At 41.9% G+C, this 25,840-nt stretch overlaps 1 protein-coding gene across 4 annotated transcripts in view; it reads left to right on the forward strand.

Moving 5' to 3' along the window:
* ERG (ETS transcription factor ERG) overlaps nucleotides 1-25,840 on the forward strand; it is a 142,559-nt gene that overhangs the window by 64,998 nt on the left and 51,721 nt on the right. Inside the window, exon 1 of one of the 4 annotated variants that reach the window (XM_066314174.1) lies at nucleotides 14,095-14,774. The exons of the other annotated variants lie outside the window; for them this stretch is intronic. Coding sequence (XP_066170271.1) covers nucleotides 14,757-14,774 — 18 coding nt within the window. The 5' untranslated portion in view covers nucleotides 14,095-14,756. Of the gene's footprint in view, nucleotides 1-14,094; nucleotides 14,775-25,840 lie in introns of those variants that run through there. 4 annotated transcript variants of the gene reach the window in all.

Raw genomic sequence — 25,840 nt, forward strand, 5'->3', positions numbered from 1 at the left:
CCCCTGAGCCTCCTTTGCTCCAGGCTCAGCCCCTTCCCAGCTCCCTCAGCCTCTCCTCATCAGACTCCTGTTCCAGCCCCTTCCCCAGCTCCATTCCCTTCTCAGTGTCCTATTTTTTGAAGTGAGGGAGTCAATATCCTGGATATTTTTGAAGTGAGGGTGTTTCCTCCTCCAGCGTGAGGGAAGCCGATATTATTAAGGACAAAAACAACCCCAGCTGAAAGCAGTTGCTGCCAACGACCCAGGAAACACAATTCCTACAGAACACATCCTCCTGATTCCCTGCACAGATGCTCTGGGAGTGTTTATTTTTTTTTTCCCTGTGTTTTTTTCCCCACCTGCAGAGGGTTGGGGAGGTATTTGTGAGAAGGGCAGGGTTGTCCCAGGGCAATGGCCCTGGAGAAGTGGAGCTGTCCAGCACCTCCAGCTCCTCAGGGCAGGGCTGCTGCTCCGAGAGGGGAAACAGGAGGAAAAACCTTCCCCATTCCCCCAGAAAACATTTCCCTGCTCCACAGCATCTCTTTTGAAGCCTCCCTTGTTGGTGGGGACACCATACTCAGCTGGCATCGCCCAAAAATGTTCGGCACATCAGAGCTGGGCTGGCAGAAGCTCTGCTTTGAAGGATGGAAGCTGTGCTTTGAAGGATGGATGCTCTCGGAAGGCTGCAGCCCTCAAAGCTGGCTCCCCGAGCCCTGCCCTGTGATACACGGCCTTTGTTTTGCATAAATGTTTGTTTTAATGAGGCAGCGCGATGCGGGATTGTCCAAATCGAAAACATGTGATGCACCCTAGGCAAGAGAAAGGCAATAACTGCACGGATTTTTTTTTTTTTTTTTTTTTTGAGGAGGAGGAGGGCTAGTCATACCACAGGCTACCATTATAACTGAAAAAACAACAAGAATTTTAATATAGCTGTCTGGCCAAATATATTAATTTAAATTGAATGGCTTTTTCTGATATTATAGCTGTGAGGCACAATGTTCTACTGGCAGGCATCTTCAAAACCTTTTTTAGGAGATTTGCTTCAAATTATTTCTGTGCACCAGATCTTGATGGTATGTGCGTTTGGGAGTCTGACCAAAGAGGGGGAAAAAAAAAGCTTTTGATTAAATCAATGACCTTTCCTGGAGGTTGAATGAAATGGAGATTGTAATACAAAAAACTGCCTCCTCCAACAGTGTTTTCTTCAAAACATTTACTCTTGAGCTGTCCTCCATTAACTCTGCCCTCAGCTTTTCGCAAACGTTTATATCCTTGTGCCAGCACAGAAACATTCTTTCTCACTAGCAAATCCTTTAAAATAAATGTTAGTCATTCCCATTATTATTTCCCCAAATAATTTGCTGACCACGTTTCCATTCTTTGCCAGGGAATCCTGTTGTGTTTCTCCAAAACCTGGCAAAACTGGTTTCCCTCAGCTAATTGGATCTCTTGGCAGACTAGAGACATCTTCCTGCTTGCTTGGAGAAGAGTGTGATCATGTCTTAATTATTTTCTGAATTGATTTCCCTTGATAAAAAACAGCATCAACTTCTCCTGGCAAATATCATTGCACTTTGCAATTATTCCATGGAGCAAAGCTCTGGGAAGCCACTGAAGCTGAGAACAACGTGGAGCATCTTCCTCAGTGGTTGATGTTCATGAAAGTTGAGTCTCACAAGGAGACCAACACCTTGTAGAATATTAGGTTTCCTATTAAAAGATTGGGTTACAAAGCCACCACAAATTTCACCGAAAGACAGAGGCTCAATAACAGCTTCTGTGTGGAGCTGGTGGAAGATAAACTTCACTTTTGTGCTCACCTGGGTGGCTTCATTTTCACTTGGGTTGGGACAACACAGAGAGAGCCCTGACACAGCTTGGAGTGGTCTCTCAGTATTTATTCTCTCAGGATATTTGTTCTCTGCTGTTCAAGTTGTCTTTGAGAGCGAGAGAAATCTGAAGTGATCCTTTTAGGGAACACACTTCTGTTTTGGTTTTTTTGTGGGGTTTATTTGGCTTGTGGATGTTTGATATACCATAAAGCACAGAATCTCAGAATGGTTTGGGTTGGAAGGGACCTTAAAACTCATCCAATTCCAACCCTGCCATGGGCAGGGACACCTCCCACTGTCCCAGGCTGCTCCAAGCCCCAATTTCCAACCTGTGTCTGCCCACCCTCCCAGAGAACAATTCCTTCCCAATATCCCATCTAACTCTTCCCTCCTTCATCTTAAGGCTACTGTCTAATTACTGATTCCCTAATGACTATTTCCTGTTTTCATATTCATTTTTTAATCAATTTTTCTACTTAGCTGAATGTTTGTCTGAATTTCCAACTCTACCATTGGAGTGTTTGGAGGTTTTTTTTCTGAATACATGCACTTGATTACTTGAAGTTCAGAGTTTTGGAGGACTCAGCACTGTGGTTCAACTGACAGGGTGATGTTCAATCAAAGGTTGGACTTGATCTTGGGGATTTTTTCCCAGCCCTAGTGATTCTTTGATTCCATGTCCAAGCCTGCATTGAATTTGAGCATTTCCAAGAAAAAAAAGTTCTGATTTACAAGCCTGGATCTTATGAAACAGTGATGAATTTTTCTTTTATCTGTGCCCCCAGCTGTAATTCTCCCAGGGCTGGACCTGGAGACGTGCTGGTCCCCCCAGCACCTTGATGGGGAGATCACTTTTCTGCTAGTCCTGCTCATCATTTTCTGGAAACTTTCTGTGTAATAATTAACATTTTATTAGCTCCCCATCTGAGATTTTTATTTCTTCCACTGATTCCTGCAGTTCCCACGTGTTTCTACCTGCATTCACCTACCAGTCTTGGATTCGGGAAGTAGCCAAAGCACGTGCTTGACTCTGAGGATAAGCTTAAAATTCACCAGGCGTAATGGGGCTCGAGCATCTGCTTGGAGTGAAATCTAAAATTAAATGTCCTTCCTGAATGAGGATGTTCTCCTGAGTCAGCCCCTGCGTGCACTGCCTTAGAATAGGCCCTGGCTGTCCCCTGAGTGTGTCAGACACGCCGGATGCTCTCAGAAGTGGTTAATCTGATGAAAGAATTCATCTCCCAGTCATAAAGAAACCACAAGTTTCCTTCACTTTCAGTCTGCTGCTTTGATATTGCTGGTCAGCAGTTCTCAAAAACCATCCCCCAAGTGAAGTCTCAGCCCTAATGATCTGGTTTATGCAGCTCGATTTACCCAGTGCATAAAGATGTTTGTCACCCTGCTGTATCCTCTGCATTTCCTTCCTTGGATATGCTGAATATTTGGGGAAGGAGGCTCAGTCCATGTCTTGCCCAGGGAATCTCCATGTGATTGACGCCTGAAATAACAGTGATTAGAGCATTAATTTATGTGTATCATTTCCATAAGGTAATTAATGAATGAAATTAATTTTAATTTGGCAGTGTTCCAATTTAAAAATGGTTGAGTAACTTAAAATAAATAAATAAATATATTTTTTTAAACTATAAGAAAAAAAAGACACCCCACTCAATAAGAAAATCAACCTGAGGGAGAAAAATAAATCTCTCCAATGAACCTTCACCTGTAGCAGCTGAACATTTTGTTTAGAGCTGAACACACACAAAAATCATCTTTGTAACTGAAGAGTCAATTGTTTCGAGTTCTTTTGTACATTCTTTAAATTAATAACATAAATCACCAGCACATGATTTTGGATATTCATGGTGCACAAAGTTCTGTGGTTTGGTATAGGAAGCTTGAAAAAGCAATGTTTTCCCACCTTGCTTGAACTGACTCATATCATCTTATTTGTTATCCCCTGCAATTTTTTTTTTTTTTTTTAAAGACAATTTCTGGAATAACAACTGGGTAACATCAGCCTTGCTGTAACTTCTTTTTCATTTTTCACATTCCTATTAGAAGCTCAGTCCAGAAACATACCCCAGTTTTTGGCAGTTGATTAGAACCACAGACTCTGATTTTTTGACTCTGCAATTATGTGGTTCTGTGTCAAATAAGGCATCCCAAATTCTTTCCTCGTGGAGGGAGCTGTGGCTGGCAGTGTCTTGATGGACTTGCTTGGATCCTGCTTGTGATGTTGGCAGATGCTTTGGTTCTGCACATGCTTGGCTTGAACAAAGCCTGCACAGACACAGCTTGGAGAGAAATGCGCTCCTTTATAACTTTATTCCCGTGTGCTGTTGATATTCCAATGGCAAACAAAGTTTCCCTGACCGCCAGACCTGGGGCTGTCCATGTGCAGGACCTGGGATAAGTTTGAGATTGAAGGTTCTGATTCAGGAAAGTGTCTGAGATGGTGTCATATTGTAATTCTGGTGTTTGCAATTCCTTCTGTCCCACTTGTCACAGGAGAACTGAGGAGCAAGTTGTGATGCCTTGGGAAGGCAGACCTAGAACAGAGACTGGACAAAGCTGGAGGATAAAGCAGATATTTGTTAAAAGGCCTTTAAGGACACACCTTGGGCAGGACAAGAGCCTGACCAGGGCTACACCCAAGGTGGACCCAAAATGGTCCCAAAATGTCTGACTGGTCACGAGGTCTTACATTTTTATAAGTTTTGGTCCATTTGCATATTGGGATTTAATTGTCCAGTTTCAGCTTCGAGTTGTGAGGTCCCATCCTTCTTGTTTTCTCTTTTCATCCCACCCTTGTTTGTGCTGTTGGGGTGGAAGTTGTCCTTGGTGTGCAGCAGGAGAAGGATTTGTTTTGTGTCCCTGCTGTGTGCAGAGCTGAGTGACACTGACTGTGAGCTCAGAGCTGCAGCCCTGGGCACCACAGAACCTGGAAATACAAAAGCTAAAACTTAAGGCATCAATTGAGCTCTGGAGGGAGGCACTGAGTGGTGAATCCTCTCCTGGCACTGCTGTGTTGGAAGTTCAGGGATGCAGATGACTGGGGGTTCCCTCCTTGAAAACTTTGAGAATTGTCCTCTTTCCTTCCTTTGCTTTCACTAGTGCCCTGAAAACCAAGTGTGGAAACCACTTAAAAACACCAGCTCAAGGGAATGCTTGGTGTTTTCAAAGCCTGCTGTTATTTTTGTTCGTGCCAAAACGACCCAGCAAGTTTGTATTGAGCTAACAAACATCTTCAGCTGTCCCTAAAACCACATTCTTTGGCAAATAACTGCATTGCTCATAAATAAATACGGTTTCACTGAGTTGTGATGGAAGAGATGCAGAATGGTGAGAGGTCCTGAAAAGTCTGGAACCTTGGAGGGGAAGGAGTTTGAGTGTTCAGGTGTTAAACCTCTTGGCCACGCTCAAGACCTGTGTTCACTTGGCTTTTAAAACAGGCAGATCTGCTGAGAAACTCCTGAGGCAGTCCTGGCTTTCAGTTCTGTCAGCAGCACAGGGTGGAAGGTTGATATTCCACATCAGGCAGGAAAATCCAGGTTTTCTGAATTTTTTCAGCATTTTTTTCAGCTGCTGTTTAAATCACCTAAAGCTCTGATGACACTGATAAATCTCACAGGTGACTGACTCACACTGGACATTCAAACCTTCAATCCTTTGTGCCTGTGGGGTGTGAAGGAACAGACCCAGGCTTAGGAACAGCTACAATGAAACATCTCATAAAAAGTGAAAATTAAAAGAAAAATAACGTCCCAAACCTGCAAAACCACATCCATAAATTTGTTCCTTATATTTTATGTAGTCTTCACTGAACTCAGTGAGAACGTAGTGCTGTGTAAAGATAAGCCAGCCGTGAGTCTTTGCAGGACTGGAGTTCACGTCTGTGGCGTTATTTTCAAACCCAAAATGAGATCATTAAAAAGAAATCCAGCAGTTACAGTAACCAAGTGACACATCACAGGTACCAGGAGTGTCCTTTGTTGAACCTAGGAACTGAAAACCCATGAAATATTGCCACTTAACTAAAACATAAATCTTGGTTACTTTAAGGAAAAAAATTTCAAATTTTCTTTCCTGTTCCTTTTTTTTCCCTTTTTTTTTTTTTTAATGCCAGATCATAAGAATAAAATGACAGCAGCATGAATAACATTTTTTCCGCCCTCCCATCAGAACCTTTTTGCCACTGAACAAAACAAAATGGTTTGGGTTGGAAAGGAACTTCAAGATCATCCAGTTCCATCCCATCCATGGCAGGGACACCTTCCACTGTCCCAGGCTGCTCCAAGCCCCAATGTCCAACCTGGCCTTGGGCACTGCCAGGGATCCAGGGGCAGCCACAGCAAATCTGGGAATTCCAGCCCAGCACATCCCCACCCTGCCAGAGAAGGATTTTTCCCCAACATCCCACCTGAACTTGTCATTTCTCAGGTTGAAGCCATTCCCTGTGTCCTGTCCCTGCAGCCCTTGGGAATTGTCTCTCTCCAGGTTTCCTGGGGCTCCTTCAGGCCCTGCAAGGCCACCCTGAGCTCAGCCCAAAGCTTCTCCTGTCCAGGCTGAACAATCCAAATTCTCCCAGCTTTTCCTCATGTCTTGGTTGTTAAAGTAGAACTCTGTGGTATGCACAGTTTGGTTACAAACACAAATCTGGTTACAACTTCATGGGGGAAAAGAGGATCACCCCTCCATCAAGACCCTCAAATCTGACTAGAGAGACAGTGTGGGACAGGTTTTCCTCACGGACATCCTGTCCAGATTTCCACTGCTCCTTTTGGAGAAATGCAGTAGGAATTTAGATCCAAATGTTTTAACCAGGAGTCTCTTCTGTAGATCAGTCACCATCATTCAGTGTAAGAAATTCCGGGCTAATTCTGGAATGAGTAAAACCAAGTGATTCAAAAAATCATATCCAGAACAGGATCATTTAAAAATCCACCTTTCTGTTGGAAAATGGAGATGCAGACACACCGTGCAGGTGACTGCCGTGAAAAGTTTGGCATTTTCTGGGGCCAAACCACAGATCTTGTCAGAAGAAGTGCCCCATTCCATGGAGTAATGAACTGAATTCCTGTTCTCCTGGACCCCAGCTAATTGTGAGTGCTTGTTGGGAAAGTCACGGGCCACCAGGGTAATTCAACACACATGTTGTAGTGAGCTTTTCACACATGTCTGGCAAGCCTCTCGCAGTAGGAGAAGGCTTTAGAGATTCTTTCCCCAGCCTTAAATCGTGCATTAAATCCTATCAATTATTGGTTCCCTCCCTGTTGCCACTTCTGTTCATTTTTTGTTATTGGGCAGTACTTTTTGTGCCTTCTAGCACAATTAAGTTAGAGCCCTCTGAAGCTCAGAATTTCCAGTTTGCAGAGAACTGTGATATTGTGTCATTTTGTTGAATTCCCAGAGGGTTGAAACTTTACTCCCATTGAAGCAAAAGCAGTTTTGCCATTCGTGTTTGTGGAAGCAGGACACTGTCTTTATTTTCATTTATATATATTTATTCCTTGATGCTATATTCTTATTCAATATTTATTTCTTAAAACACTGTGTGACCTACAAATTGCTTTAGATATGGTTAAAAAGGTTGTGATGATCATGACAAATCCCAGGTCTGCAAAAGCTCTGAGGTAGATTTAACTTGGCAATTAACTATATTCAGTGTTCTTTTTTCTAAATGCCCACAGTTTTTATCCATTAAAGTAAATGAGTAGTCCCCAGGAGAAAATATTTTGGTTTATCGTTGCCAAGTCCTTTGATTTCACTGTAGTACTTTGGAGATAATAATCTCATTTTCTTATAGGCTGTTGGAAATGTCTTTCTCTAGATGTACTGAGGTTTGAAAATACAGAAATCAGATCAGGTAGGACTTAACGTGGAATTTCTTGTGTGTTTGGAATAGTTGGTATTTGACACCAGGCCTTACAGATCCAATGCGATCAGTATTTTTAATTTAATTTTGTAACTATTATAAAACCAGCAGCATTAGTTAACAGTGATATTTTTTAAAGTGTGTTTTTTTTTTTTTTACCTCACAAGACATATGGTATTAGCAGGTCTTAGCAAGAGACAGAAATATCAGACACTTACAGAAATGTGTGAGTTTCATCCTTTTTGGATCACACTTTGGATTCCCAAGCCTGGTCTTGGGAACATTCCTAGGAGATGTAACATCACACTTCCCAAATGCTTAATTTCTAATGAGTATTTTGAATCTTATGACAAAACAGAGAATTTCCCTTTGGTGTAAGGCAGCTAAGTGGAAAAAGACTGATTGACACTGAGGAAAAAGACCGATGGGGAATCCTTTTTTTTTTTTTTTTTTTTTTGCTGTTTTTCAAATATTAAACTACACCTGAGTTCACCATTAGCATTAAGATGTTTCACAGTCCTGAGGGCTTGTGTCTGCTGGAGTGGGGATGGGTTTATCCCTGAGCGTGGGCACGGACCTGAAGGTGCTCAAAGAGTGGCAGATCTCAGTTTTTCAGGGTGATCTGGGTGAGCTCTGGTCTTTCGGGGTCACTGAGTTTCAAACACAGATATCCCACATCTGTTTCTTGTTCACAGCCACTAACAAAGAAGTACAATATCGAGAGAGTCCCAAACAGCAGAGTGTGAGAGACACTTTAATAGGTTCCATTCTTGATGAAAATCTTGGAGCAGCCCTGACTAATACGGGGTGGAAATCCAATATTCCAGAAATATTTGCTGTGTGCAGTGCCCATCAATCCAGGGCTGGGAGGACTTTGAAGGACACTGTCCAATAACCACTTCAAACCATTGTGTAGTTCAGTTAAAATTACCTAAAACATTTGGAAGAAAGTGAGGAAAAATGTCAGCCTTTGCCCTCGAGGTTGCTACTCTTTTCCTTGCAGAAAGTATAAAGTTGCTTTTTTTGAAAATATTTTGGTTTGGTGTTTTTTTTTTTATTTATTTATTGTGTCCTGCATTATCATTGCCACTTAACCAGCTTTAAATTAGCACCAAACATAAACCAAATAGGTTTCCATATCAGTGGCAACTTTGAGCTGAAAATTTCAGTGCACTTTGATTTATCAATTAATTAATCAATCCACACAGTACCCCTTTGGCATCTGGTGGTACAAGTTGATATTTCAGAGGTGAGAAATTAAGGAAGAAAGGAAGGAAAGTTTAGGTGAGATTCATCTCATAAAGACAGAGTTGTCAAAATTCTGGAATAGCAGAGGTTCCCTTTGTAGGGAAGAGAAGAGAATTAGTTTAAAGGTGAAATTCATTTCGTCTCTTTCAAGTAGCACTTGTAGGTGAGATTGAATAAAATTAGAAGGTGGTTGTGTTGGGAACTGCAGAAATCTTGGAGAACTGGGGTAATTCTGACACCTACATTTAAAATCCTCCAAGTCTGATGGAGTCAATCCCACTTGAGCAGAGAGGAATTCAATTCCCTCTCTGCAAATGAGTGCCAGCATTTCCCTGTTATGAAGGACATGCATTGATTATTGAAAATAATTCCAGTGTCACCTTAACAGAGCTTCTGTTTCAATTCCCGGCTCTGTGGTGGGTTTTTTTACGTAGAGACTGTAGCTGTTCTCCAGAAAAAGGTGGGCAAAGAGTGGTGTAGCCACCAAAAATACTTTGGCTGGTAAAATCTTAAGTAGCTTGGGTTACAGGTAAGAGGTGGTAAATGAAGTACTTTGATTTTCACTTTGAAAAACTTCCAGTGTTTCTTTTCTGGAAAGCCTTTTCCATGGGAAAACAACCCATTCTTGATTGCTGTTATTTCATGAAGTAATGCTAAATAAAAAAAAAAGGTGTCCCCAAAGGTTGTCTCTTCATGTTTTCAGTTCTGCCAGTGAGTGAATTCATTTTGAGAGGAAGGAAGGTGGGAATGGGGGAAAAGCCATGCAGGGATTGATGGTCCTCATGGTTTGGAGCAGCTGAAGGGAAGCAAAAGTGGAAATGCACTAAGGACAACCAACCTCGAGTGCAGGGTGATGAGTGATGGGGAGTACCAGGGAAACAGGAAAAAAAAATCCTATTTTAAAGACTTCTCTTTACTGAAAAGTGTCAGTGCCCACTTGGGAAAGAGCTGTTTTCCCTGCCTGGTGTGGAGGATGCTCCTTTCCAGGGGCAGGGAGCACCATCTAGTGACCACAGGGCTGCCCACAGGGCAGGGAACAGGGAAAGGCATGGGGACACTTCCCTGCTCCTCCTCTGTTCTGCAAGGCCTGGCAGGGAGGGAATTCAGAGGCACAAAAGCTTGGAAGCAGTGCTGGAGGAGAGGGTGCCTTTGGTGGGATGCAAGTTGTGTCGTCCCCGTGATCGGGTAGTGATCATTATTTTAATTACGTGGCTTTATGGGCTGCTGGTGGTTGGATTTGGGGTAGATTCTACCCCTCTGTGAGCAGAGTCCTTGGTATTTTCATAAAACCCTGTGGAAAACTGGGAATTAAAGGGGGACAGTCCAGCTGAAGGGCTTGGGAAGAATGTACTTGACCCTGGGCATGGCCGAGCTGATGTTGGGGGCTCGATTAAGCAAAATGCTGGATTTTTGGAGAAGATTAAGGCCTTTACAAATGTGTCTTCGTGTGCCATGAAGTAACAGTAATTGGCTTGGATTTCTAAATTCTGCTTCCAAAAAGTGCAGTGCAAATTATTTCATTGTGCTCAGGTTGGGTGCGTTTTTTTGTGTGTGTTTTGTTGTTGTTGTTTTGGGGTTTTTTTGGTTGGTTAGGTTTTTTTGTTTGTTTTTATTTGTAGCCTGGTTCTACCTAAAGAGAGAATCTCCTTTTTACCTGGAAGGTTGGCAAGGGAACAAAGCTCACTTCTTTTCTCTCTTGTCTTTTCTTTTAAAAGAAAAAGATAATACCCCCATCTGCAGACACTGTGTGTACCCATACCAAGCACAACAGAAAGGTGAACGAGTCTCCAGTTTTCCAACTGTTTACCCAAAGGTTTATGTACAGATCAAGGTATGGAGGTCCCATTATTACCATAGCAGAGTGTGTCCCTAATCTCTTGGTCAGCTCAGAGCAGAGTTCTTGCTTTACCTCCCAGACAGCAAGAAGGATTACAGATCTATTTGAAATGGGAATATTGCAGTTTTTTTTCCTTCCTATTTCATAGAATTGTGGAATTGTTTGGATTGGTAAGGATCTTAAAGGTCTTCTAATTCCATTCCATGTGCAGGGACACCTCCCACTGTCCCAGGCTGCTCCAACCCCAGTGTCCAGCCTGGCCTTGGGCACTGCCAGGGATCCAGGGGCAGCCACAGCAAATCTGGGAATTCTATTCCAGGGCCTGCCCACCCTGCCAGGGAACAATTCCTGCCCAAGATCCCATCTAAACCTGCTCTTAGTTTGAAGCCATCCCTCTTTGTCCTGTCACTCCATGCCTTTGTGACAAGTCCCTCTCACCTGAACACACATAAAATACATTTGAGGTGTTTAGGTGAGTACACACATACTGAGCATGTTTCTAGTACGTCCTAGAAAGGATGCAGCAAGCAAAACGACTTTTTTTTTGTTTGGATTTTCATCTTCAGGACTCAGTCTGATCACTTTTTTTGCATGATCAAACCAAATCTTCAGGTCTGTCCAGGGCTCTGTTGGTTTAATCAGGCTTAGGTCAGCATAGATAAGATCCTTCATCTCCAGTTTGGAAGGATCTTCTCTAAAGAGGGAACTCTTGGGTCCTAAAGGTAGAAAGCACTTCCAGCAGAGTTTAAGGGTGTTCAGGAAAGAGTTTAAGCACAGCTGTAACTCTGAAGCATGTGCAACTCCCTGCTTTGATCAAGACACTTAAGCACATGTTCAGTGTTAACACATGCTGGGGAATTTTGCTGCTCCATAGTTTCCAGATGCAGCTGAAGCTAGGAGAATGTTCCAGCTGAAAGGAGCCAGGACAAGTTGGGTGACAAACCTCAAAGAGAAATTAGAGGGGAGCATTAGGTGACTTGTGTGGACTTCTTTACTTTTTTTTTTGTGGTTTTATTCTGCTTTGTTGACCAAGTTTTTCAAACTCTCAGTGCGTTGTTTCAGACAATATAACACAGAGTTGCCTAACATAACAAAAAACATTTTTTTCTTTCTATTTAACCTTTAAAAAAAAAAAAAAAAAAAAAGAGAGAGAGAGAAACAGTAGAAGTGTTTGTACTCTTTTTCTTTTGCAACTGGACGATGGTGGTTTGATAACCCAATATTTTCCTTGCCTCACAATACCAAGGCTCTGCTTGCAATTGGATCAGCCTCAGCGTAAGCACTCAGAAATCTGCCTGTGGGTATTAGTTTGAAAGTCAAATAAACTTCACTGGATTCTTTGGCACAGAATGTGTGCCAGTTGAAAATGGCAAAATCCTCACTGGGCTCTGGGCTCTGTAAAACTTATATAATAATAATAATAATAGAGCTCAGCAGTGCTCCTTGTGCTTCCAAAATCCCTATGTAAACCAAGAGGAGGTTTGTGTATGTGGAGGTGGGATGGAGAAGAATCATGACTAAAAAGTGCTTGTGAATGAATTTGTAAGATCCTCTCCACTGGGGAGCTGGAACTGATACTTGCAACCTCTCAGTATATTGGAGGGAAAACCAAAATATCAGGGGCTTAGCTGGAGTGGAAGTCACCCAACTGAAACATTATACAGTGCTTTGAAATTTCAAGAGAAAGGTTCTAATCTTTTGGCTGTCTTGCTCATTGTTTGGAGATGAAAAGGGAGGAAATCAACATCCCCATGAAATACAATTACTATAAATTGCTTTCTTTTCATACTGTTCAGAATGAAAAGAGGAAAGCTACCTACTCTGCAGGAGCACTGTAATTTGGTGGATGTAGACTGCAGGAGCACGTTCAGCCATGCAACACTGCATTTCTGTATGAACCAGCTAATGGAGAATATCAAATATTGTACAGCAGTGCTGACTCCAGATTGCTCTGAAGCCATGAAAAAAATCATCTTTACAGTGGAAGAAACCAGAGCTCTTTAAAGTGAACTCTAACATTGAATTGATCTTGTGCAGGGAGGTGATCCTGTGTCCCAAAAATTGGATTTGATGGTCTTGGAGCTGTTTCTCACATTAGTGATTCTGCTTGTCTCTGTTGCATCCAGGGATTCCCATCCCTGTGATCCCCATGGGACACCTGGAAATGAGAATTTCTTGGATCTGGCAGGGCCATTCCCATGAGAGGGGAGGGTGGATGAGCCTTTGCTCTGCCCTGCTTTGGGGGAGATGGAGCAGCACCTGCAGGACAGACGAGTGAGGGACTCCGTGTGCACCTCTGGAAAAACTCATTTCACCTTTCCTGGGTCAGGATAGGAGGGAAAAGTGAACTGAAAAGCGAACTTTTGGTTTTGCCATGCATTTGTTTGGAAAAACTGTGCGTTGAATGCCAGCAGTCATCACCAGCATTACAGAACAACGCTGCCATTTCCTTTTTTTTTTCCTCCTAAGGAGCAGGAGAAGGCGGCTTTGGGAGAGGGTGAGGTCATCTGCTTCCACTAAATAATGCTGCAATGAGCCATTCACTATTTCTTGTTCTTTTTATGGTACCAGAGTGCCTGGTCAGAGGGCAGGACCTTACTACAGCTGGAATTATCTTCCAGGCCACCTGTCCATGGTTGGGTGTTGTCATAGGGAGCAATGAGAAATTATAAACCTGTTAGAGTAGGACCAGCTTTTTAATTTTTTTTTTTTTTTTTTAAATGAATAAATTCTGACTTGCCTGAATTTTTGCTTCCATTTCTATGGGTTGTATTTTCAAGCTTGTCTCTTCAGGCTGAAAGCTCAGAATCTCTTCACACCAGGAATTGTATCTTTCATGAAAACATAGAAAACTGTGAAGCTCCTAAGCATGAAAGGGTTGTGCCAGCACTGGATACTGAGTGGAATACCCTGGCTGGCACTGTGGAAGCACTTTGCCTTTTATTATATATGTATTTTATTTTTAAATTTCAGGTCTCTTATACAAAGGCCTGGGACAGGGACAGGGTTTTGTTTGCACAGCTGGGAATTCTGGGGTGCCCCGTGACTGCCAAGTGCTCCAAAAAGACAAATGAAAATAGGATAATGAATAAAAAATGGCCATCACACTTTAACCAGGAAGGGAACTGCCAGTGAAACCATCTCATTTCCATTCATGCATAGAGCTGTGAATTAAGGGAAGAACATGGAAGATTTAGGACTGTTTATGGCATTTAGACATCTGCTTTTGAAGTTTTATGGTTTTTTTGTGACTTCCTTTCCTCAGTAAGCAAGAGACATCAAGAAGAAATTATTGTCCCCAACCTATTTGCTTCTTCTCCAAGGAGAAAAAAGTGCTACATCAGATAAGCTGGAAAGTGTCAATAGCTCAGGAATGCAGGAATGAGGTTCATGGACAAATATAGACATGGTGTAAGCAGGGCCAGACCTCATTAACATATTTGGAGTTACACCCATTTATACCCAGCCTGGCTTTGGCCCTGGATCAGCAATTCCCCAGTGAACAGCCTGCATCAAACCGCTGCTGAATTTGGCCCATTTCATCTGACATCTGCATCCTGCCTCGAAGTGGCCTGTCACACTTACTGCACATCAGATCACACCTGCCCAGCCGGCCACGGGCAATTAACTTTTTTGTTTAAAAACAAAAAAAAAAACCCAACCAAAAAAACACAACAAAAAAAACCACCCCACAACAAAACCAAAAATTAAAAAAAAATAAAAAAAAATTCAGTCACATATCATCAAGAAAAACAACATTGTTTTAGGACTCTTATCTCTTCACTCCCAAATATCCTGTTTCTTCGAGCTGCGGTGGCCAGGACCAATAGAAACCTCTTCCTGCCATTGGCTGACTTCATTTCCCAGAGTTAGCACAATCTCATCCGCTCTAAACAACCTCATCAAAACTTCTTTCTGGTCAGAGCGAAGCAATAATTATTATTAGCAATTATTAGCGATCAATAATCTTGATCACATTATGGCAAGCACTATTAAGGTAAGGAGAGGGGGGTACCTCTTTTTTGTTGGAATTTTTTTTTTTCCTCACCGCCGTGTTCTTTGGTTTCCTTTTATCAACCTAGATAAGTTAGAATTGGGCAACACCCCCACTGCCACAATAGAGGACAACAAGATTTCCTTTGTACTGCCTAGTAAATTTCCTTTTTCCTACTCCAACCATCCGCAAGGCTTAAAAACTTCAAACTCGCGAAAAAAATTGGGTTTTTTTAAATTCACGGTTCAGTGGTGTGGATTGCATAGGCGAAGCCCAATTTGTGAGAGCTTCTGAAATTTCTTGTAGGTATCCCTGGGACGACTTGGATGTGTTTTGTGGACTGCCATGAGGGGAGAGGGTGTGCACTGGAAGGAAAAACCGGGTTCCTTAAGGGCGCTAAACTTTTGGATACTTTGAAAATGTTTCTCTTGCCGATGGGGACACAAATTTTAGCCAGCGGGGAAAGGAGAAGCACCAGCTCTTGTTTTTCTGTCTCATGCAGGTGTTGATTATGTGCTTTTCTAGAAATTCTTAACCTTAAACTCGGGACCTTTCTGAAGGTTATTTTGATGGTGGCGGGAAGATCTCACGGGCGCGTTCTTTTTATATGTTTTAATTTTTTGGACAATAAAAATCTCTTCTTGGTGCATAACTTCATCTCGGTGCATGGTTTGTTGGCTTTGGGGTTTGGTTTTTTTTTTTTGTTTAAGAATGGCTTTGCTGAGTCTTTTTGGGCTGTGTCGCTTAGAAAGTTGGAATAAATCTGTCTAGGTTTTGTTTCTCTGGACAGCAGTTACCAATAGAGCAATAGCTGTGATTAATTGCAGAATGTAATGGTACTTAAATGCTTTGTGATAATTAAACTAATTTTACATAAAGAACACAGACAGGGAGGACTCTGAGGTGTTGTTTTATCAGGTTTGGGATGAAAGTATTACCGGGTTCAGGACAGAGGTATTTGTTTTCTTTATGGCATTGTCTGTTTCTGTACTTTCCTAATTATGTTGGAGATTTAATGAGGGATCTGGAATAGTCTGGCCGTTGGATATTAGGGCTGCAGTTGGATTTTTTTCAGTAAATTCTGCTCCAGTGTTTACATTTTAGAGATCATTTGATGCTTTTTTTGTTACAGTTTTGGGAATCTGACAGTCCTGCCCGAAGGCAGTGTGATTAAAAAGTCTAATGAACCTTTTGTTTTTGTAATCACCGATGTTTTCATGGGGCTATCAATAGAGACATAGATCTGACTCTCCTCTGCATTTCTGGCCAGCAGCCCTTAAATGCCAAATAACTCCTGAAACTGAATTCCCTTTGGTTTTGCCGTGCATTTCAGAGCACACAGGACATGATAGGCACTTAATGAAAAATCTTGAGTTTCAGGGAGTCAGGTTTTGGCTGAAAGGAGGGCTGTGTGCTGAGGTTTTAATGCTGGGTTTGCTTCTATTAATCAGAATATTGATACGAAATTTATTTTCAAAAATAATGGCATTCGTGAGGTCGGATGCCGTTTGCATTTTAGGTGACTCCTATTATTTATTTCCTTTATGTTTCGTACTGACTGAATTTTAATAGGATGGAAGATTGTTAAATGATGCCTAATTGTTATTTTTTGACCTCCACCTTACACTTAGAGAACTGTTTTACCCAGCCTGGTAATGCAGTGTACTCAGCAAAATGGAAAAATGTCCAATTCTCTGTCCTCATCTGGCATGTGAATCTTGCAGGAGGTCTCAGGCAACCCAAAATGTTAAGGATTTTGCTGCCCAGAGTGCTGGGGAGGCCTTACATGCTGTAGCAAGAATTTTATTTATGCAAGTGTAAAATGTGAAATGACTGGAAAGAAATGACAGGTGCTTTGTACTCGAGGTGCAGGAAATGTGCTATAACATGAGACAGTCCAAAGATTTTCAATTCCTCTTCTTCTATAGGGAGTGGATAAAGAAGTCTTTTAACTGGAAGGTCTCTGAAATAAAGATATTCTGTTTGAAGGCCAGGCAGGTGTTTGTTTAGCTTTTACTAAGCAGTTATATATATATCTGTACATATTTAATAATACGTATATTTAATAATATATATATTTAATCTAATGGCTTGTGTTGTCTGCTGGCTGTGGGTCGCCCTGCTATCCCAGTGGGCTTGGGGAAGGTGGAGAGCCTTACCTGGGATCTCTGGGAATTCAGTGTACTCTTCAGGGAAGCCGTGGAGTCATTAAATTTCAGAATTAGGATGTGAATGGTCCTGTGTTTGTTCATAACCAGGCAGAGACTTCTCGGAAGCCGTGAGAAGGTGAATTTCCAGTCAGGGTGTCTGATTCAGCCTTTCCCCCTCACCAACCTGCAGGGCTCTGCGAAGGCAAACCCTGCTGTGAGGTTTGGGGTGCTGGCTTTGATGTCCTGAGCGTGCTTTTCCCAGGGGATCCCTCTCTCCTCACCTTGTGCCCTCCTGCTGCCCCCTGTTCCTTTTTCCCTGGGAAGGGGAAAGCGCCGTGCTGGGAAGTTTCTCCTGAAGAGGAGAAGGAGGAGGAGGATGAAGCAGCAGCACTTTTTTCCCCAGGCTCTGCTATGGATAAATAATATTAATCCTGATTTCCTCACTGGATCATCCTTGCCCAGGCCAGGGATCTCTCCCTTGGACAGGGAGAGGTCAGAACAAGCTGTGGAGAGGAAGGTGGTGCAAGAAGGTGCTGCCCCAGGCAGGATTTTGGGTTGGTATTTCACATCCCAGCACCTGGTGCACACTCAGCTGAGCCCTCTGTCACGTCTTTTGGCATTTTGAAGGGTAAAGTGTGGCTTTTCAAGTGGAAAAAGTCTCCTTGGAGTGAAGGTTTCAGCGCTGACAGGTTTCCCTCTGGCTCAGGTGGTGTCTGACAGCTCTGTGGTGGCACAGCACTGAAGCTGAATATTATCAAATAAACGCAGTTATTTATATTTTTACCCACACTGCTGTAAATACAATTTTAGAACATATCTGAATTAGACATCAGTCTCTTGTTTGTGTTTTGGCTTTTTTTTTTTTTTTTAGTAGAACGGAGCAAAAATTATTTAAGTGTTACCTTGGGGTGAAGTAAAAATAGTTATCCTTGAGGTCATTTTTGTGGGTTTTTTTTCCATTATCCATCCCATAATGCAGGAAAGAACATTAAATAGAAAAGTACAACTAGGATTCTAATTCCTTGCCATGTTCAAGCCTTGCTCTGTTTCTCTTTGCCTGCCAGTGCCATTATGCTTATTCCTAGAAAAACGCTTCAGTAAATTGACTTTATAATTATTTATTGGTCATACTTGTGGATATTTCCTTTACTTCAACTTACACCTAAATATGCTCACATCCACTCTTCATTATTATTTTCTGAAGTGATGTTCATGTGGAATCTATGATTTCAGGGAGAAAAAGTCTGTGTGTTTGATAAAGGACAGGAGAATCTTTGTGGTTTCTGAGACTTGAGGGCATGGATGCACTGATTAAAGCAGAATATAGAGGGCAAGATTAAATTCTTTTTTTGAGGAATCCAATTCTGTGCTTGTCTCTTATAGCATTACTTTCCTCTCACTTTCTTTTAGAAACTCCAAATAGTCACTCAAATGCTTTTGAAAGCTGGAGACAGTTAAGAAATAAATCTGTTCTTGGCATATGGAAATGTTTAAGGCTTTGTTTAGAGGATTGCATCTGCACCGAGTCCAGCAGAGCTGACACAGTAATTTGTACTTTTGTTCTTTGCATTAGAACAATTATAAAGATTATTATCTTTTTTTTTTTTTTTTTTTTCCCCTCTTCATCTCAGTTAGCAGTTGATCCAATGGCATATTGAACTTCCAGCCTGTAAATGCTTCTGCTGGCTTTGGTGATGTTGCACATTTAAAGCTGAGCACACACCTGAGTGCTGAACCAGAGGCAACAACAGACAAAGAGCCTTAAAGCACTTACCCTGATCCTCCACTCCTTAATCCAAACTTCCCAGCAATTCCAGGAAGGTTTTGTCCCAATAAAAGCAGTAGAATCAGAGCTATAATTATTTCCAGGTAAAGCAGTATTTCTGACTCCCAATACAAATGTGCAATTCCGAGGCAGAAATGAGCAGAAGTTGTTTTGGGGGGATTTTTGTGTTGTTTTCTTTTGCTTTTAATCAGCAGTCATTTAACTCAATTTGGTTTATGTCTTCATGTGCCAAAACGAAGTGGAATATAAGGATTTTGCTTTCTAGAATTAAGTCCCCAGGCAAGGAACAACAGCTGGAAAATGCATATGTTTGACTGTCTGAGTTTGTTGGTTTGTTTGTTTTTCCTGAACAAGAATTACCTTATCCCTTAACAAAATGTTTTTCAGCAAGTTCCCCGTGTTACAAAAGGCCTTTCAGCAATAATGTTCAAAGGAACAAGTGCTCTTGGAGAATGACTTGCTGAAAGATAAACACAGGAGCTGTTTTGCAAAATATGAATGCCAAAAAAAGATCTTTATTTTCCAAGCGACGCTTTATAATTCAATAAAAATATATAATGCTGTTTACTCAGGAAGAAGTAGCCTTTGTAATGCAAGTTTCTAAATCAAGCCAAGAGAATTACTTGGAAAATCAGAAAGAAAAAAGAATAAAAGAATAAAAGAAAGCTTGATTTTGTATAACTAGAATTATAAATTTTAGCAAAATAAGGGTGATACAGTAGAAAATATCACAGTGCCAAACCTTGTTAGGGTAACTAATTCATTGACTGCAGTGTGATTCTTATCAGATCCAACTTTGAAAAATTAATTTCTTTGCATAGATAATTATACAGCCACCCTGCTGTCCTTGATACACATATATGTATTTTATATATATAAATATATATGGTATATATTTGTGTATTACATAAGACATTTTTGCTTTGAAAACATCAGCAAAGGTGGGAAAACTTTGAAGCACTTATGTGAAAAAGGCATCAGTCCTTTCCTTAAAGAATAGATGTGTCTTTGTGGTTGGAGGGGTTGTTTTAAATGTTGTTTAAACTGAGCCTGCCTGAGGCTGGAAAATGCTGTGTCCCTCAGTTTATTCCTGCTCCCTCAGAAGGACTGTATAGTCTTTTAAATAATTTATAATGATGAACAGAGGGAGAAGTTTCAGGGAATCTGGTGAGATGTGGCTTGCAAATGTTACCTTCCTCCCTGAAAGGCTCTGGGTTACCAATTTTTACTATGCACAGAGAAAGATTGGACATTTCTTTCAGGAAAGAGATATTAGTGGTTAATAAATAAAATTCATCATGGTTTTTTGTAACTGCTGTGTATGAACCAGCAATTACAATTACCTCTTCTGGTAATTACCATTATCAAATTTGTTTCGAAGCAAAATGAACGAATTGGCAATTGTTCGTCAGAAGAATCTCACTGACCATTAAAACTTAAAAAAAGAATGGTGAGTAATAGTGAATTTTTATTTTTTAAGGGCTGCTACTGAGGGACTCAGGGTGGGCAAGGGAAGTGGCCTTTTGGGAATACTGGGTGGAAGGAATGCCTAGGAGGTGATGTGTTCCCCTTGCAGGGCTGTTTGTTTGCAGTGTGTATCGCCAGCCGTGGGTGGGAAGTGGTGTCACCAGGCTGGCGTGACCTTGTCACCCTGCGACAGGAGCTGACTTGCTTAGTCAAAGGTGTGTGCTGCCAACAGATGACAGGGACTGGCTTTATGCAAATACCTGCAGGAAGGGGTGGATCCCTAAATTTCGGGAAGTGGCAGGGCTTTTTAAAGGCACCTGCCTGATGTAACAGGGATGAGAGAGTGGCAAAGACACGGTATCACAAGCGGAGAAACAAAACCACAAACCCAAGAGACTGGAAATGCTTTGTTTAACAAATCCCTCACTACAGTGAGGGATTCTCGTTAATTCTACGTGGAAGGTTTTGCATAACTGCAGGAGGGTTTTTTGTTGTTTTTTTTTTAAAGCCTCATTCTTCAGAGCTGAAAAACATCTTTTTTTAGACTCTCTGTTTATTACCTTGATAAACAGCAAAATGCTGCCACAGCAATTACCTTGATGATAAAGGGTCTGTAGACAGATACTTCCTGCGTTCATTTCCTACCCAGATAAGCTGCCAAAATCAGGGACTACCAATACAGGAAATGCTTTCAATAGGAACTTCCTATCTGTTAATATCTAATTCACTGAAAAGCTCTAAGCCCTTCTTGTTTCATATAAAGGTAGTGCTCTACCTGATACTGTTTAAACACTCAAGCCCCAGTACAATTCATCTGTTGCTGTAATAAATTTCAAACCAATGCTGTTATCCTGGACTATGAAATATCAGCATTTTTCTCTGCAGTGGAAGGAAAAATCCCCCTGCATTTTATAATACTGGGATTCAGGAGGCTTCAAAATCCACTGTCATTCTGCTAGATGAAAAACAAGCGTCCTCCCTCAAACTCCTTATTGCCTGAATCCTTTCCTCATTTCTCCAAGTAAAATACACATTTCAGTAGCACTTGAGGTGGACTTCTCCAACGAATAGTTCAGAGCATGTTCTGGACATCTTGGGAGATTCATGGCCATTTTTTGCAATCCACAGTACTCTGCATATTCAACCAAAAGGACTGAAACAGAAATTTTGCCCCACTGTGCTGGGAAATAAAACCATGACTAACCTGTGTGTTTGAACCTCTGCTAAGGAAAAGAGCAGGCTCAGAGCAAAGGGAAAGGAAATAAAGACAGAAAACCTCCATTGCTAGCCGTAACTTCAGGGTAATTTGTTTCAGGCATATGGACAGGATGAATGAGGATTTATGAAACTTTGAGTGAAATTGGCCCAAATGAAGTCAACAGTAGGGCTTGACTGGGGCCAAGCTTTCACCCAAGATATTCAGGAGTTCAGCCCAAAATTTCTGTGTTTTGCCAGTGATTCTTCTGGAGTCATTCCAGGATTCTGCCACTGTGACTGACATAGGTATTTTGGCTTTTCCCTGCAGAATTGAGAAACCCTTTGCTGTCATTTATATCCCACCTTTTCATCTGGGATGAGTTGTCCCACATTCAGTTATCTCCTCAGATTGCTAAATTCATGTTGAGCTCTGCATCTGGGATCTGAGAATCTGGTTGGGTTTACTGAGGCTGGGAATCTGAGGCTGGATTCACAGCCTCTTCCTGGGACCATTCACTTTTATGGTTTTCGCTTGGTTTCGGAATTTTTTTTTTAAAAACATTTAATTTCTTCCAGTTCTTCTCCTCTCTCTTTATTTGCATTTATTTTCTGACTTCAGGATTTCAACTGGAGCCATTTTGGCAAGTTTGGGACCTTTCTACTGCCCCTCATTTCATCTCAGGCCATTTGGTGCTAATCACTCCATTGCCAAATTTTCTTGGGTTTTTTTGATTGCACTGTTTTGGATCATATCTCCTTTCCAGAGTGCTTGGTCGACTTTTTTCTCTCAATTCCAGATTTCATTCCCTGTCCTGAAAGGAAGACTTGTTCACCATGGTTAACACCTTTTTTGAGATTTCTTGGCTGTGGGACAGGAGGGATGCTCCTGTGGACACCTGACCCAAAACCCCAGATATTACAGAGACTTCTGCAAGCTGAAGGTTGATTATGACCAAGTGGCTTTCCTAAAGCTGTGAGTGAAGAAGCTTTAGGAAGTTGCCCCTTGGCTTTGGGCTCACAGGGGTGCTGGGGAAATGCACACTTTGTCCTGAAATCAGTGTTGATCAGATGTGGTTTAGTCAGCTCTTATCTGCGCACATAAATTTTTATTATTGTTAATCTTTGGCGTACTCGCAGCAGCTTTCCTCATGCGTCAGGTATTCCCTTGGAAGTGCTCAAAACTGTTGCTTTTTACTAATCAGATCAACTCACTAAAGAGGTGGCCAGAGACATTTTTCACATTATTTCCAGGCAGGCACTACCTGTTAAAAAATTTCCCCGCGATTTGTCATCGAGGCATCGTTGCCTCTGCTGTTTTCATGGAATTCAGAATCCGATTGTTTAGTCTACGTAAAGGAGGGGAAAACGAGGGGGATCCTGTGCCTTTAATGTTGTTTATAACGGTTGGACAGAGCTTGTCAGGTGAAGGTTAATTGCTCTCCAGTTAAAGCAGTTCTCTGCACAGATGGGTTATCAGGGCTGAACACTCGTTACAAGATTAATCTCGTTTCCGACAAGACTTCCCTTTCCTCCAACTGATTTTTGCTCAGCCATTGGACCTGTCACCAGCCGTTAAGAGAAGGGTGGGTTACCTCTGGGATATTAATGCCTGTGAGCAGAGAAACAATGCAGAGTGTGTGTGTCATATCGGCGGGGAACATCTTTAGGAGACAGCACATTTCAGAGCTCTTCTGAAGGTCGAGATTCATAAACAACAGAAACAATCAAGGAGTGTTTGTGTTAACCCTCCTCGTGGACACAGACTCGTAGGCTCCTTTTTTGGGTCCCTCCTCATCTTTTTGGACCTGTATTTTTTAGGTCCAAAGGTGTCTTTTCGGTGAAAATTTTAGCCAACAAAGCACCCCATGTGTGATGTGGAACCCAAGATGCTTCTGCCCAGTCGACCTTCAACAGAAATACCATATAAAGTCAAAGAAAATAATAATAATAATAGTAATAATAATAATAATAACGTTGTTTGCAAAGAGCAGAACTCATAGTTTGTTATTTTGCTTTTAATTCTTTCAGTTTATGCTTAAATGAAAGGCAATAAATCATGGTGACCACTCAAATTCAAACTTTGGGAGTTCTGTCTTGGGCTCTAAGCAAGCCTGTTGAATTTCCCTCTTTTTCCAAGCTGGAGTCATTCAGAAATGGATCCACTGGGCTACAGAGGTGTGAGGTGGGTGTCAGGTGTGAGGAGAACCAGGCACATGGTGTTCCTAGCACAATATTGCCTTTCCAGCAGCTCTGCCACTCCAGGTTCATCCTGAGCATTTGGATGGGCTGAATTCAAGGAGGCTGAGGCACGAAGGCAAAAGTCTCTCAGGAGTTTTTTTTGGGGTTTATTTCAGGAGTTCTGATACAACCAAAATAACACAACTCGGCAGAAGGCTCTGGCTGCCAGGTTTCTGCCACGCAGCTTCAGTCAGTAAATTCCAAAACACCAAACAAAATATTCAAGGCAACAAACAGGGTAGCTCTGATGTTTCCTTCGAGTTTCCTGTCCTGGCTTGGGATCAGCTCCATCCTGTCGATGGTGCTGAGCCTCTTCATTGACTTCTGTGAATTTTGAGCCAGGCTGCATTGTCCCAGCCAAGAAATCCAGCTTTGTGGAGGGTCGTGGGCTGCACGGTATTCACTGGAGGATTTATTTTTAATTTGTTTTATAAACATGCAACAAAGCTAATAAATTACATAAAAAACAAGTTTCGTTTAAAAAAAAAATCCACGAGTTTCTGACAATTGCTTAATTTTCTTTTTTTAATTTTCTTTTAATCATCGAGTAGTTTAATAACCTTACTGCTGAATTCTTAGGGTTTCTCATACTAGCGAGATTAAAAATGCATTTTCCTTTGATTTAGAATCCACAGGGTTTAAGGAAATTTACTTGCTCCAGTTATAAAGCTGAAATGAAAGGTAGACAGGAATGTAACCTCTGGATGTCATCCTCTTCAGCACTGTGCATTCAGAGCCAAAGCAATTCAAGAGAGTGAATTCCATTACTGGTTCTAATAAGACAGGAAAAGTGCATAGTAAATCTTTACAATGCCAACTAAATCACTGGTGCTTTATGCCAAAGGAGGCAAGTTTAGTAGAAAGTTTTTTAAGTGGGCCAGGTTGCATTATTTTTGAAAGAAGAGAGTCCCTAAGAGGTTGTTAAATCTCTGCTTAGAGCCCTGAGTGAGGATCTTGTTTTTCAAGATGCTGATCAAGTTGAGAGCTCCTGCTGTCTGTGCTCGGGGGGGATTCAGATGGTTTTTGAAGAGGGAAGCTTACACAAAATAAGGAATTGTTGTTATGCCACTTACCTGATGTGAGAAAATATTTCCTTGTCAATAGCACCTTTCTAGAAAAAGGAAATTGAAAGTGATCAGATCTTTTTTTTTTTTTTTTTTTTCCCCAAGGAAAGGTCTTTGTTTGGTGAAATGTTGGAATCTTTAATGTGAGGGGAGTGAGACCCTGGAATAGAATTCCCAGATTTGCTGTGGCTGCCCCTGGATCCCTGGCAGTGCCCAAGGCCAGGTTGGACATTGGGGTTGGAGCAGCCTGGGACAGTGGGAGGTGTCCCTGCCATGGATGGAGTGGCACTGGATGGGCTTTAAGGTCCCTCCAACCCAAACCATTCCGTGATTCTCTGATGGTTTGGTTTTCTCACTTAGAACGAAAAGCTTTAGATCCAGGCATTCAAAATGAGGTACAAATTCCAATGCTGATTGTTGGGCAAGTGGGTTGAAGATTTGACAACGGCAACATGTTAAAAAGAAAAAAATCATTTAAATAGACCTTGGAAATATTTTGAGCTAAAGCAGAGTCTATGAAATGTAGATGTAAATTAGTGACTTTAAACTCATTCTGTTTGAATTTTCTCTCTGCAATGGTGCCCAGATCCTTTTCAATCAGCACGAATGAGTAATCTTAGAGAATCACAGAATCCTTGAGGCTGGACAGGACCTCCAAAATCCAAACCAACCAAGTCCCAGCTGTGCCCAGTGCCCACCTTGTCCCCAGCCCAGAGCTCTGAGTGCCACCTCCAGGGGACACCTGCAGGGATGGGCACTCCAAAGCTCCCTGGGCAGTGCCAAGGCCTGAGCACCCTTTCCATGGGGAAATTCCTGCTGCTGGCCGAGCTGAGCCTCCCCTGGGCCAGCCTGAGGCCGTTCCCTCTGCTCCTGTCCCTGTGCCCTGGGAGCAGAGCCCGACCCCCTGGCTGTCCCCTCCTGGCAGGGACTTGTGCAGAGCCACCAGGTCTCCCTTATTTGTTGTCTTCAAATTTACTTCTCTTTCTCCACAGCTTCATCACATCTTTAATGTAACCTTTTAGGACCCAGACCAGATCAAATTCCGTTTCAAATATCTTTCTCTTCCAAGCTTGGGTCTTCATAAAAGTTTTTTCCTCTTTTGTAGAATTTGTATTCGGCCTCTGTCCATCTCATCTGCTTCTTGGAGGATGCAATTCTCGCCAGCTC

This window comes from Sylvia atricapilla, chromosome 2 (assembly GCF_009819655.1).
Source record: "Sylvia atricapilla isolate bSylAtr1 chromosome 2, bSylAtr1.pri, whole genome shotgun sequence".
NCBI lineage: Eukaryota > Metazoa > Chordata > Aves > Passeriformes > Sylviidae > Sylvia > Sylvia atricapilla.